This window comes from Chenopodium quinoa, unplaced genomic scaffold (assembly GCF_001683475.1).
Source record: "Chenopodium quinoa cultivar QQ74 unplaced genomic scaffold, ASM168347v1, whole genome shotgun sequence".
Lineage (NCBI taxonomy): Eukaryota > Viridiplantae > Streptophyta > Magnoliopsida > Caryophyllales > Amaranthaceae > Chenopodium > Chenopodium quinoa.
This window is the reverse complement of record NW_018743405.1, coordinates 2,261,403-2,276,798: the sequence shown is the minus strand read 5'-3', so window position 1 is coordinate 2,276,798 and position 15,396 is coordinate 2,261,403. Positions and strand designations below refer to the sequence as shown.

The window sequence follows — 15,396 nt, the reverse complement described above, 5'->3', positions numbered from 1 at the left end:
AGCGCCAAACGCCAGCTTTAGCGCCTGGCGCTAGCATTGGCGCCTGGCGCTAATGTTGGCGTCTGGCGCCAATAGCGAACATTGGTGCTAATTCAATTTTATCTGCGCCAGAACTCTGTTTTGATATTTTATCTTTTTGGCTGATTTTCTTTATAAATAACGTCGTAAAAACTCCGTTTTCATCACCACTTTTCATCTACAATCTATCAATTCTTTCTCTCTCTCTCTCTCTCTCTCTCTCTCTCTTTTCTAAACTAGCTTTCTCACAAATAGAAAAATCCGCATTCATTAGATCTAGAAACACCTAGCCATATTTGAAGTTGCCTTCGCCCTAGACGTGAAAGGTTTAATTTTTGAGGGTTTGGTCCCAAATCTCTCTTTCCATTATGTAATTTAATTGTTTTAATTATTATTTTCCTTGAAGTTACTAACGTGTGTATTTTGTTATTAGAAAGAGATACAAGGCATCAAAGTAAGTACTTTAATGGTTTTTATTGATGTTATGATATAGAGTTCATGCTTAGGTTGTTATTATGATTCCTAGTATCATGTCTAGGGTAACTTTAATATCAAGTATGATTAAAAGTATGATGTCTTTTATGTTCTTCCTAATATTTATGATTGTTAGTATCATGTTAGGGTTAAAACTTTGATTTTTATTATTTAGTGACATGCTAGGGTTTGTTATTAATCTTGTTAGTATCATGCCTAGGATCTTGCTATTATTATGCTTTAACATGATTTATGATTATAATTTTATGATGATGATTATTATTATTATAATTTCATGATTATTATTATGATTATATATTATGTTGCTTGATATTTATTGTTATTGCTTGATCACGCCTTTTATGCATGTTTAAAGGGAATCTATACTTGTAATCACGCTTAATAAGATAATTAATAATCTTGTTTGGGGTTAATATGATTATAATTCAAGTGATCACCAATAATAGATTTATTTGTGCATTAATATTCAACCAACATAGATAAACAGGTTTAGGGTAATCCTATTGATTGTATGTTAGTCAGAAAACGCACATGAATACGATCAGAATAAAGTAGAGGCCTATTATTAGGGCAGGTTCAATCTCTTTTAGGTTGGATTTGTACCTTCATCCCCGAACCCTATTTGGTTCAAGACCTTATGGAGTTGATCATCTCTTGGATCGTTAAGGGGTGTAACCTTCACCTCATGAACAGTTTACAAGTTCCTAAAACTTGTTGGCGACTCTTTTGCTCTATCTTCTTTCCCTTTGGACGCCACCGTACTTTAGTGTATGATCACAGTGGGGTTCAAACTAGGGGGTTAACGCTTGAAATATTCCCTACACACGGTGTACAGTTTTGCCTAAAAAACATCCAGATTTATTAAGCGCGGAGAAAACGTGTGAAGACACCATGTCACCGTATGTGTACCGCGGCACGGTGTAAAATAACATGATACAGGTACAAAGCACCGAGACACGTCAGCATATATGCCGCGCCGCATATGCTAGTATAGGAAATGCAATAATTAGATGCAAGGCGCTGAATGCACTCAATGATTAGAGGGTGTAAACTCTTCATGCCCTTGAAGACACTTTGTCATTTCTTCTATTCCATAAACACTAAAGTAGGATCGCACCCTACACTTTTTCAAGCATCTTATATATCCCACTATTAAGAGAAAAAACAATAAATCCCAAATCACGAAGCCATTGAGCTAGCTTGCCGCAATCTCAATCAAACTCAAATTCTTCAGAATCTTACACTTAAAGAAAGCATGTCTCAAAGTCCCAGGACAACCAACACACCATGGATAATCGTCAGCATTAGTCAAACCAAGTACGATTCTTATATAGTATGTACATGATGTTGGTATATAGTTTGAGTACGCATTTGCATATGTAAGATGTTCCTAATAGGAATTTTGGGAGACCTAATCAAACCATGCCTGACCCGCCCCATAATAACATTGGCAAAATTTAAAATGACACCAAACGAGCCCTTACAAATTGACTCAAAAACCAAAAACGTAAAATGACACCGAACGAACCCTTAGAAATTGATACTACTTTCGTTTCATAATAATCACAACACTTTGACCAACATACTTGCCAATGAACACTTTTGACCATTATAATAATTGTAATTTCGTATTATTAAAAATTAAAGCTTGATTTAATGAAAATATACATAAAAACTAACCCAGAATTATTTTACATGGTAATATATGTTTTTCACTTTTTTTTTTTGTATATTGATAAAAATTGTACTCAAAGTAAGGCCTCGTTCACTGAAATTATTTTTGTTGAAATGAAATTATTTTTATTGAACTGAAATTATTTTATTGATTCTCCACTATATTTGTTTTGTAAAGTTATTGATCATTGCTGAATATAATTTATTTTTACTTCTTTAAAAAAAAAAAAAAAACTTATTTACTGAATCAGTATATAATTAAACTAATCAACAAGTAAGTTCCCAAATAATCCGAGGAAGAGGGGGGATTATCATCAATTAGGGCCTTAATAACCCTAACATTTTCATTCACTCTCTCCACAATCCCACCCCACCACCATGGCTTTCAGGCGCCTCCTCTCTCGCTCTCGGACCATCCAATCCCCCCGCTTCTCTTCCTCCGCTGCCGCCGCCGTCACCGCCCACTCCTCCGCCCCTTCTCCATCCCCTCCACCACCCAATGCCATGATCTACGACCGCCTCGCTGAATCCGTCAAATCAAAGCTCAAACGCCTCGAAAACCCTGACCCTCGTTTCCTCCAACACAACTCCCCTCACCCCACCATTGCCGACCACACCTCTATCCTCACTTCCCCGGCAACCAAGATCACTACTCTCCCTAATGGTCTCCGCGTCGCTACCGAATCACAGCTCGCTGCGCGCACTGCCACCGTCGGGGTCTGGATCGATGCCGGGTCTCGCTTCGAAAGCGCTGAGACTAATGGGACTGCTCATTTCTTGGAGCACATGATCTTCAAGGGTACCCAAAGGAGATCTGCTCGGCAGCTTGAGGAGGAGATTGAGAATATGGGTGGTCACTTGAATGCTTATACTTCCAGAGAACAGACTACTTACTTTGCTAAAGTTATGGATACTGATGTTCATAAGGCGATAGATATTTTGGCTGATATTTTACAGAATTCTAAGTTTGAGGAGGAACGAATTACTCGTGAGCGTGATGTTATCTTGCGTGAAATGGAGGAGGTGAGATTATTTTTTTTTTATTTAATTTACCTCATCTTTCAAATTATTTGCAACGATTTACATAAAGTGTGAGTATATTTTTTTTATTGAGGGGGGTTTTGTGGTGTCTAATTATTTTGATTATTTCGAGTTGAATGCTTTTGATTGTGTATACTTTTGCTTTTAGTTTAAATCAGTTTAATACTTTAATGTCATTGATAGTTCAATTTGAATTGATAATGTGATGATATATCTGTACTGAGGGAGTATTGTATTGCATAATTTGTGGTTAATAATTCAATTGATGATTAATTGAGAAGAAAAGAAGCTAACTTTATGCTTTTAGACCTTGTGATTTTAGTTTGAATGTATTTTCAAGTGTTAAAATCTTATAAATTTAATATTTCCTGATTTTGGAATTCTGGGTTTAGTAGTCACATTAATCGTGCAATTTGAATTTGTAAAGCAACGATAAATTTGAACGGAGGTACTATCTTGAAATTTATGTTTTCTTAATATATACTTAGTATCTTGTATGTCAGAACAAGAAGCTATGTTTTCTGTAGGACCTGAATATTTTAATTTAACAAAAAGAAATTCATTATGGTTTCCTTGTGATTTTAAAATTAATTTTTTGATCAATTAGCTTTTTAAAAAAATATGATGATTCATTGGAGTTGATTAACTCCTCTATCGCCCATCAGATCGAGCAGGAGTTTCATCTAATTTACTATAAACTTTAGACACTAGTTCTTAATGCTAGCATGTACTTAGCTACTGGCAAAGTATATTTAACCTGCTTCTCATTGTCTATCAATTGCTAACCTCTGCGTAGATGAATGTTGGTTTATTATTCACTACTCTTATTCTTATATAGCAGTATTTATTTGACCTTCTAATTGATATGCTTTGTTTTTTTTTGTTAAAGGTTGAAGGCCAGACCGAGGAAGTGATCTTTGATCATTTGCATGCAACAGCTTTCCAATACACACCTTTGGGTAGAACCATTCTTGGACCTGCTGAGAATGTTAGGACAATCACAAAATCTCATCTACAAAATTATATAGCAACCCACTATACAGCTCCAAGGATGGTATGCTCTTACTTAAACAGTTTATAGTTGCATATTTTTCAATCCTTGTTGCTGATACATGAGAGGGTTTTGGAATTTCAGGTCATTGCTGCCTCTGGTGCTGTTAAACATGAGGATATTGTTCAGCTAGTAGAAAAACATTTTACAAAGCTGTCAACTGATCCAACCACCGCTTCTCAATTAGTTGCCCAAGAGCCAGCGTCATTCACTGGTTCAGAGGTTTGTATATCTTTCAGTACTTTATGTAGTTGTTTAAAAGTTTTAATTATCTCTCTTAAATAATTTGTTTGTGTCTATGTCTCTGTTCATGCTTGAAATCAGGTCAGAATGATTGATGATGATATTGAATTGGCTCAATTTGCTATTGCCTTCAATGGAGCATCATACACAGATCCGGATTCCGTTGCTTTGATGGTTATGCAGACAATGTTGGGTTCCTGGAACAAAAATTCTGGTGGTGGAAAGCACATGGGGTGAGTGTAGTATAGTTCATTTGACCTTTTTTTTGGTTATTTTTGGGAGCAAAGTTGTTGACTTTCTTACAACTACTTTGCTATTTCTTGCTACTATCAGATCTGAGCTGGTCCAAAGGGTTGCCAATAATGAACTTGCTGAAAGCTTGATGGCATTCAACACCAACTACAAAGATACTGGTTTATTTGGTGTTTATGCTATTGCTAAGGTTAGAGTTGCATCTTACAATCAGGCATTTCCAAACGTTTGTGATGATCTCATAATATTACTTTCTGAGTGCTGAAAGAAGGTTTTGTTAGTTTTTGCTCTTTGTTTTGGTAGTACACACATCATGTTTTTGGTTATAATAAATATGTTGTGTGAAAGTAAGAAAACTAAGAATGCATACATCATGTTTTGGATAGCCTCAGAAAATTTGAGGTGGTTTGTCATTTGTCTGATTACAGTAGTGAACATTTTTTATTTTATTTTTTTACAATATATAAAGCTCCCATTACCCATACCATCTGAGGTAAACGTGGGTTTCATATATGGGTAAATCAAATGCTCAAGGAAAATGGCCAAAAGTTGACATAGTAATATGTGGGTGCCCTGCATTTGAAATGGAGGAAGCTGTGAGTTTATGGTTGGAGATTGCAGTAATCTCATTATACTCTATTTGAACCTCTGAGTTTTGAAAGAATGATGTATTCAATTCAAATCATGTGTGCAAATTACTACAGTTATTCTCTATTTCTTTGTATCACAGATTACTGATCTTTGAATAGAATTCTTTGGGCCTTTTGTAATTGAGATTAAGATTCGAAGCAATCAGTTTCCAAAAGCTTAATCATCCACTAAGAAAATTGAGCATGACTACTTCGGTAATTATTTGGTTCACCTGCAAGCAGCCCTACAGATTGGCCAACATACTCTGTGGCATGTAAAGATGGGGAAAGTACATTGCTTGACCATCTTTTTAACAGTTATACAAACCCACGAAGACCACCCCACCCACTCTATAACCCACCTATCACTCCATGAAGATCACCTCACCAAGGCACCAACCCCTAAAACCGCCCTAGCAATTTGGAGAAACTTACCCATCCATCCCGAACACCACCCCACCAACCCTTATTACCATCTTCACTTACACACAAATTCTAGCTCTGAGAGGAAAAAAAGGGGGCGGGGGCATGGATTACCTATTCCGTCATGCTACAGAGGTTAAAATGGAGGTGGCGATGGTGGTTGTAGAGTGGGAGGATGGTGATGAGTTATCTTACCCTTTCTGTTTTTGGTGTTAATGGTGATGGTGGTTGTAAAGTGGGAGGTTGGTGGTGGGTGTATTTCCCTTTCTCATTTAACCGCACCTAAACAACATCAAAGACTTGGGGGGTTATCTTCTATTTCTTCTTATATCCCTTACAGTTATCCTCTTGTAAAATAAATGGCCCCTTATAGTCGATTTCTCTTCGGTGTGATGTCTGATGTGTTTTTTATGGTTGAATGTTTTAAACAATTAAAATTATGCCGAACTTATATCTTGTGTAGTTGCTTTATATGTGTCAAACACGGTACCTCATCTGCTGTGGACAAATGGCCTTGAGCATATTACTCCTTGAGTATGCATTTTCTTTGAATTAATAGTTGCCTTAATTTAGGTTTGATGAATTATTTACTTTCCTATGTTTATTTCCCTTTTAAATTTTTGGTGGTATTTGTTTGACTATTTGAGCATCATAATTAGAGTTTAAATGTCTTTTTTATTTGTAGTTGCGTAAATAACCATGAAGAGAACCTTTGATTGAGTTGCTACCTTCACTGGTAGAAGCATTCCAATTTTCTGTATGTCTTTTCCTGAACTGAATTCTGATGTTTTTTTTCAGCCTGATTGTTTGGATGATTTGGCATGGGCAATTATGCATGATATTAGTAAGTTCTCTTATCGTGTTTCCGATGCTGATGTAACTCGTGCTTGTAACCAGGTACTTTCCTCTCTTCTTGGTTGCTAAATTAGCCGCAATTTTATTTGTCTTCTATTGTGCTATTTTGCTATCAGTTTTTAGGAGAATAGGAGTTTAAGGTGTGCTTTGCCAATAAACTACAGGCTAGGGAGCCAAGGACTGCTGTGCATGACTTTAAAAATGATGCAAAATTACTTCTATTTTCCATCTTACTCTAGATTGCCTTTTGTTTGGTTTTGTTTTTTAGATCGTTAAATATATACTCAACTGTAAAATATTGTGATTACATCATATAATTACATATACTGGACTTGAAGTTAAAGGGTGCACCAATTGCCAAACTTAATCTTTCCATTCAAGACTTGGTGAAATTAATAAAGATATATGCTTCTTTTAGAGAGTTGTAAACATGGATGTATATTAATTATGAATAAATATGAGATAAAAAGTAGATTTCTGATGGGAATAGTGGAAGATAGGAATGTCCAGGGTTTGAAGTTGGTCACTTTGATATACCCTGAGAAGGCGTTCTGTTCCCGAAATTCAGGTCTAAGGTATGGGTTTAGAATGGCTGAAACCCATACCTTGTGTTTTTTTGAAAAAATTGCAAAATTAAACTCGTCACTCGAATTCCCAAGGTGGGGTTTGGGGACCCAAGGGTGGTGGAGGGTTTGGCACATACATACCTTTCAGGTATATCCATTGAAAGAGAAAAATTCATGCCTACATGGAATGTAAGTATGTAATATGCTATAATCAATCAAGTTTTATACTCATCACTCTAATTTCTTTCCTGATTTCAAATCCATACCATTTTATGTACCAAAGAATCACTTATTTTAATAAAGGCTAATTTACCTGTTTAGTGAAATTCTTAAGGAAAGCTAGCTGTTTATTTTATATCCTCTCTAGTTTTCTTCCTTCCTCACCCTTTTTCTGTCCAGAAAGTTGTGATAGCTCTTTTGGTTTCACTATCTTTTTTTAAACCTGGTTGATGGTTTTGAAACCTTGTTGCATCAGACAAGCACATAATTTAGGTATAATTGCTAATCTTGAGTGGCTATGGTCAGTTTCTTCAAAAGAGTGTCAGATTGGTTTGGCAGACCATAGTATCATTTTATAAATGTGGTTACTCCCTTTATTTTTTAAGAAGAGTTGTTCTTCCCAATTCCGGCCATATTTTACTCTGTGCTCCATTTCTTTTTTTGGAAACTTATAAGAATAATTTACTATTTTCCTCCCCACTAGTGGTTCCATATCATATTTTAAAATTTTTAAATTTTCTCTCCCCGTTTTCAAATATTTGTATTCTTCAACCTACCCACTTCAATAATTTTAATGCATTCTACCATTCCTCCTAAAACTTTGTGCCCAGAGAAATGGAACACTTAATAAAATACAGGAGTAATTGCAATGGATATAATCAGAGTACATTCCATGCAATGTTATACAGTACAATTTCGTCATTTTTTTCTAGACATATAACTTATCCAATGTAATCATTAGAACCTCAATTTAAGCAATGTTTTATTTTATATTATTTTCGTTGAAAACATTTAGAAATGAACATACATTTTTGTTATCGTAGGGTATGTTATAATTGGTTCTTGTGAAGTTCTCTGTAATTTACTGCCCCCTCACCTGTTATCTTCTAAATTATTTTCCCTTCTGTCATCTCAAAAGATGTTTGTGTGCCTAAACTGTCTGTTCTTCAAGTCAAGTCAAGTTAGTAAACATGACATATTTAAATTACCTCTCTCTATCCCCTAAATCCCCTTATTTCAAATACTCTTATTGCCTTGCTCCTTCCCTTCATGTCGTATATCTTAAAAGGCTGAATGTTTTATAGGTTATATGAAACATAATCTAAGGTTTTATGCTGATGTGTGTACAACACACTTGTAGTTTACTTCGTAAAGGTTACGACTTTGTTTGTAATCTTAATAGCTCTCATCTCTTGTTATTATATTGTAGTTGAAGTCATCTCTGTTGCTGCACATCGATGGAACAAGTCCAGTGGCGGAAGATATCGGTCGCCAGGTATACATATCTTCTTTTTACCCCTGCTCTTTTTCATATTATTGTTGCCTGTACATATATATTGCCAACATTACTTCTATAGAAAGTTTTTATTGGAATATGCCAAATACCTCATACAGTCATAATTGATAGAAACCTTTTGTTATGGCCTAGCAAGGAGAGGATGGTTTTCTTGTTTTGTCTGGCTCAATTTATAACTACCTTGTGCTTTGGATCATTACAGAGAGTGAAGACTTTGTACTGTCCATTGCATATGCACTCTTTGAATTATCTATTTTGTTGAATGCTCAAAGATAGGGAAACGCCGGAAACCTGACTTTTGCTTGTTAGTAAGTGAACTAATAGGATTGCAAGATCGTTGTTGTGACCTTAAAAATGTACTTTGAAATTGCAACTACCCATTTGGTTATTACTTCTTGTTTTGATGATACATCATACATCAACTTCAATCCTTGACTCTTGCCATTTCCGGTGAGACATGACTTGTTTTTTTCTAGGGCAGATAAAAGGAGATAGAATTTCTTAGCTGAAGCACCCAGTCACCTCTGTTTCTAATTTTTTTTTTCCTTGCACACTCTCTTTGTCCGTTTAGGAAATTTTCAACAGTCACTTTATTCAATACCCACAATATTACCACCTTTCCACTTTCTTTTTGTTTATCCATAGATTATTTTTTCTGTTTCCATGGTCCTCATACATACATTCCCTTTGTGTGAATAAAATGTACCCCTACTCACCTTATATCGCATACTGTATTTCTAACTTGACTCACTCATCTAAAACTCTGTGGATAGACAATTAGACACAGTGATGTACTTATCTAGAGGGAGTAGTAGGCTGAGCAAACACGCTGAAAAAATTGCCAAAATTGCTTCTATGTTAGGCCAATTAGTCTTTTTGATACAAAAAAGGGCAACTTGCCAGGTTGGTACAGATAATAACAATAACATTTTAATATAGAGAAGCAAATGGGCATTTCAGCCTTTTTTCTTTCCAAGGCTGTGTTCTATAGATTGCATGATATTCCAGGTCATGTAGCCTTGTAGTTAAGGGCCTGTTCTATTCAGATTATTTTCAGTTCTTAATTTCCTTATCTCATAAAATATCCAGTTCAATTCAGTCAATCAGAACAGGCCCTAAGTTTTGTTAGTTCCGTCATTGAGGAAAGCTCTTACTCGGGCGTGTTTTTTTGCTCGAGAAACATCTAGGCTATGATGATGTTACATGGACTGGATTTCCGTTTCTTAAATGTTTCAGAAACTAAAAAAGGCTTTGAAATGTTTTGGGAAAAGGTGAAATGATTTGGATCTGGAAAAACTTGGTGAATGCAGGAGAGACGATATTTTTCCCTAAATGTGAACGAATGGTTGTCCCATGACACCCATCAAAGCTCTTTTGCAATAAAATAAAATTTAAATATATAAAAAAAAGATGAGATTTCAGAGAGCTGAGAAAATTGAGAATGCCACTAGATCTGTAAGACAATGAGAATCTGCAATAACCAATCCAAGTCCCTTAAAATGCTAGATTTGAAAATGTCTTTCATTGTCTCCTTCTCTTCCCCACCTCCACGGCCCCACCCATCTACTTTATCATCCTCAATTTATTTACTATTTATGGTAATAATATTTTGGAGAAATGGAGAATAGACTGTACTTTTATGCTCAATCTCTCATGTCCTATTATTTTCCCAATTCCATGTTTCTAGTAGTTGTACTGGCTACTCTTTTTATATTCACACGACAGTATATAATCTTGTTATCTTGTTTGCAGTTGCTCACTTATGGACGGAGGATACCATATGCCGAATTGTTTGCTAGGATTGATGCTCTAGACGCAAACACTGTGAGACGTGTTGCTAATCGCTTTATTTATGACAGGGTAAGAAACCCAGTCTCATTAGGTTAAACTTTTAATTTTCATGCTTATCAGTGTTGTATATCTTGCTAAGTTTCTTGCTTAATATGGTATAAAAGGTACTTGCTAAGTCTATAACTTTTACTTATTGTTCATTTATCTAATTTTTAAATGTAGGATATTGCTATTGCTGCCATGGGTCCTATCAAGAAGTTGCCCGATTACAACTGGTTCAGACGCAGGACCTACTGGAACCGTTATTAGGTTGCTTTACCATGTTTTTAGTTAGCCCTCAAATCATGTGGGTTTTCATATAAAAGTTTGTTGCCTTGCAACAAAAAGCCTTCAAAGGCTCCTGGTATTGCCATTGCCATTCACCAGTTCTTTTCGGTCCATTGCGATTGTGTAAAATTGTTTTCTGAGGCGATAATTCATATACCATTTTCAGTCTATCCTTTTCGACCTTTATTTATTTTTGGTCTGCCCTCATCGGCATGAGACTAGTAAGTGAGATGCAATAATTTTAGCTGAGAATACCTTATACGCTTATCTTAAGCTGTATGATATTGCCTTTTGAAACAAAACAGATGCGTAACATAGAACATGTATTTACACCTGAGCAATTGTTTTTAATGCGAGAATCTTTGAAGAATTCCGAGAATCCAGTGACTTAATGCATTTTTTCTTTCTTTGTATTACCAGTACCTTTGCCAATTCTGAACAATCGGATACCCCTGTTTTTGATTTGAATCTAGACATGATTTAGCAGTATATTTTAGTGCAAGAGTTAAATTTGCTCTTCATTTATTATTTACTTACAGCCTAACAGGTAGATATGGTTATTGGGCAGGGTAATTCAATGATAAAAGGGTTAGAGTTAAGGTTAAAAGGGTCTTTAGCGGATAGAGTCTTTAATGGACTTTAATGGGCATGGTCTTTTGAAGAATTATTGTACTAGTATTATATACTTTGCATATATATATTTAGTTCTGAAGGTTAGGAGAAGAATTCTAACTAGACTTTAACATTCACAGATTTTCGATCTAATATTTACGGGTCAAACACTTTAAAAGTGAGGGGGAAGGATAAGAGATGTTCACCCTCAAAGTGTCTCTAATGGAGATTGACATATATTTATGCCGTTAATATTTATCCTTCTTGATTGACAAGGTGCTCAAGCTAGCCTCATACTCTCTCATAGCATAGGAGCAATCTCCACAAAGCTAGAATATTACACCAAAAAAATCGTAAATAAAAACTTAAGAATCACAAAAAAAATCCTATTTACCATCTACCCAAATAACATAGGAACATTCTCAACCATACAACTCAACACAGTATGAGACGCACACATTTCTACTAGCTTAAAACCAAAAAAAAAATCAGATTACTCAAAAAATATAGCCAGATAGATATATCACTATATGACACGTGGCATAGAATTGGATAACAAATAAGCAAATTTAGCCAATGAATATCAACATTTAGATTCGCCTACATCCTCTACTAAACCTTACAACTCTACTTGAATATCACCAACTTATTATTCATTTCACTCTCTCAAGTTCTCAAGTTCTCAACCTCAAATCGAACCTTGTTTAGTCTTTTCTTTGAACTGACGACAATGGCTTCTAATGCCTTAATGAGTTGTGGCATCGCCGCCGTGTTCCCCTCTTCTCTCTCGTCTTCTAAGTCTAAGTTTGCCGCCTCGGTACCGTTGGCAAATGTGTCGTGCAATGCCTCTTCTCGGTTTTCTATGTCCGCAGAATGGATGCCTGGTCAACCAAGGCCACCCTACCTTGACGGATCAGCTCCTGGGTAATTTTTTTTATACTGCTCTAATTTAATAGCAAATGTTATATTCTTCATATGGTTACACTTTTTAGCTGCATATACTACGTATTCCGTTTTATATTACTCCGTAGATAATGTAAAATGGAGGTAGTATATACTTTATCTGTTTTGTAAAACGCACATGTACAACTAATTCCTACCATTTATTTTACATAAAAATATTTATTCATATTATATCAGTTTCTTATCAGGTGCACTAAAGAAACATTTTATATCTCACAAAAATACTTATTTTCTTTGTTATACAAAATAAGAAACAAAATTAGTATATCGGTGAAGAAACATAGTTTAAGTAAACATTTTAATGATGCAAAAGTCAAATTGTTGCAATTAATTTAAAATGGAGATGGTAGATATTTACAACGATTTTGTAAAATTTTACTGGTTTGATTATCTATTGATGCTTAATTCCACAATGATTATCCACTGCAGTTACTTATTATTAGAGTTTCAAATAGTCTTCCATTAATTTTTGAAGAATTATAATCAGACTGGTTGCTTACATTTTTTGCAGTGACTTTGGATTTGACCCACTTCGGCTTGGAGAAGTTCCAGAGAATCTAGAGAGGTTTAAGGAATCAGAGCTCATCCATTGCAGATGGGCAATGCTTGCAGTTGTAAGTATATATGATACACTACTTAAACTTTTTTCATTTCTTGTTAGGGGGTTGTTGTCACTAAAAGGTGGTGGTTTCGAGGGTTGGGTGGTAATTTTTAGAGTGTGGTCGTGTGGATGGTGGTTTTGAAGGTTAGGTGGTGGTTTCGAGGGTTTGGTGGAGGTTTTCATAATCTGGTGGAGATTTGGATCTGATACTAAATTAGCTAGTTTAGCAAAATTATATACTAAAATGACTACTTTCATTTACTACCTTCGATTTGCTGAGTCTTACTGAAAAATGAAGATTATACATTTATACATGTGAGTACATTTGTATTAAAGAGAGGTTTAATTGAACAAAAAGTTGTCATAAAAGAAATAAAAGTAAAAGTGAGTAGAACTTAGAAAAGCGGATGAAAACGGAAAATGAATAGGTCTTAGAAAAATGGAGGTAGTAGTAATAGGGATGTAGAATGATTTTTTTTGTTTTGTTTTTGTTTAATTAAACACTCTTAGTTATTTCAAGGTTCAATGTTTATATGAAATTATAGGCTAGTAGTATTGCAATTAGAATTTAAATGAGGCCATTTTAGTAATAGTTTTGCTAAGCTAGCCAATTTAGAAGATCTTGTAGATTTTTGGTTTATCCTATACTATAAGTCTATAGTGTTTGAAAAATATAATTTTAATTTGTGAATGGTGTTTTTGACATGCTAAAATCAAGATTATATTTATGAAAGTTGTTGAGTTTTGACTCTACTACAAATTGCAGCCAGGGATCCTTGTACCCGAAGCCTTGGGATTAGGTAACTGGGTAAAAGCTCAAGAATGGGCTGCTCTTCCAGGAGGTCAAGCAACCTACTTAGGCAACCCTGTTCCATGGGGTAACCTTCCTACAATTTTGGCAATCGAGTTTTTAGCTATCGCGTTCGTAGAGCACCAAAGGAGTATGGAGAAAGACACCGAGAAGAAGAAGTACCCTGGTGGAGCTTTCGATCCTTTGGGTTACTCTAAGGACCCTAAGAAGTTCGAGGAGTTGAAGGTTAAAGAGATTAAAAATGGTAAGCACACTCAAATTCTTAATCAATTAAAAAATAATTTGCTAATACTCAAGTAGTTAGAGTTTCTCTCAGGGTTTTAGGATGGATTGATTCTCGTCCTTAACACTAGGTGAAAAAAAAAAAACAAACTATGTTGTAGTTGGTTTGACTGTACACTGAGATGAATCTGTACAATTGCATTCTACTGTACTACTATGTTGGTTAGTTTAACATGTTAGCCATTTAGCGTCACTGTAGTCTAATTGAAGGTGATTGTTTGTTGGCTAGGCCGTCTTGCATTGTTGGCTTTTGTGGGGTTCTGCGTTCAACAATCAGCATATCCCGGAACAGGTCCATTGGAAAACTTGGCTACTCACTTGGCTGATCCATGGCACAACAACATCGGCGACATCATTATTCCAAGATCACTTTAAATTATACCTTGAATGTACAACCAATATCAAGAACTATACATGCTGTAAAAATCCCTTGCATTTATAACGATATTTGAAAGTTGTACGATCAAGGTGTGTAACTCTAGAAGAATGTTTATGAGAAAATACAATTTGGAGGATAAGCTGTTTGAAATATGCTTGCAATAATGTGTTAGACATCTAATTAACTAAGAAAGAAGATGAGAGTGAGGGATAGCTCAAGTGGTTAGAGCTTCCCTCCTGATTCCAGGAGGTTCTGGGATCGATTCAGTTTATTCAATACTCTCTCAGATAAAACTCAATAATTTGTAAGGAAGGTTTGTATGGAAAAGTAGTGAAAGTACATTAGTAAAGATAAAACTCAATAATTTGTAAGGAAAGTAGAGAGAAAAAATATGAAAAAGTACATTGGAAAAGATATGATCTCAATTATTACAACAAAAAAAAAAATGATGGTAAAGTAAAAAAATTGCATTGGGAAAGATAAATTTCAATTATAAATTAAGTTGAAAAAGTGAAATGTGAAGAACATTTGGTGGCACTAAAATAGCAAATAGAAAAAAATATTTGGGGATGAAGGGAGTAATCTTATTACTTAATTAGTTTTTTGCCCGTGATATTCAAAAGAATTATTTTTTTTAATAATTGTACGAAATATCTATTTATATTATCAAATTAATATAGATTAAATACATTAATGTAGAGTACTTATCTCCAATTTTAGTTTGCTGACATGTTATGAATTTGAAATTGAGTGAAAATCTTTTTTTTTTTTTCTATTTTTTTTTAAGTAGAAAACGAACAATACATAGATTCAAGGGAATATATAAAATACATTTTATAGATTAATGATTAAATTATTTAAGTTGTT

At 34.8% G+C, this 15,396-nt stretch overlaps 2 protein-coding genes across 2 annotated transcripts; both read left to right on the top strand.

Moving 5' to 3' along the window:
• Nucleotides 1-2,474: 2,474 nt before the first annotated feature.
• LOC110738974 (probable mitochondrial-processing peptidase subunit beta, mitochondrial) lies at nucleotides 2,475-11,260 on the top strand. The gene is made up of 9 exons (XM_021919414.1): nucleotides 2,475-3,210; nucleotides 4,118-4,282; nucleotides 4,364-4,501; nucleotides 4,604-4,755; nucleotides 4,856-4,964; nucleotides 6,625-6,723; nucleotides 8,677-8,742; nucleotides 10,516-10,623; nucleotides 10,777-11,260. The coding sequence occupies exons 1-9, from the start codon at nucleotides 2,566-2,568 to the stop codon at nucleotides 10,861-10,863; spliced, it is 1,569 nt and encodes a 522-aa protein (XP_021775106.1). The 5' UTR covers nucleotides 2,475-2,565; the 3' UTR covers nucleotides 10,864-11,260.
• Nucleotides 11,261-12,123: 863 nt separating this feature from the next.
• Nucleotides 12,124-14,679, top strand: LOC110738975 (chlorophyll a-b binding protein 6A, chloroplastic). The gene is made up of 4 exons (XM_021919415.1): nucleotides 12,124-12,417; nucleotides 12,968-13,070; nucleotides 13,824-14,112; nucleotides 14,380-14,679. Exons 1-4 carry the CDS (start codon nucleotides 12,224-12,226, stop codon nucleotides 14,523-14,525), a joined length of 732 nt encoding a protein of 243 aa, XP_021775107.1. The 5' UTR covers nucleotides 12,124-12,223; the 3' UTR covers nucleotides 14,526-14,679.
• Nucleotides 14,680-15,396: the final 717 nt, after the last annotated feature.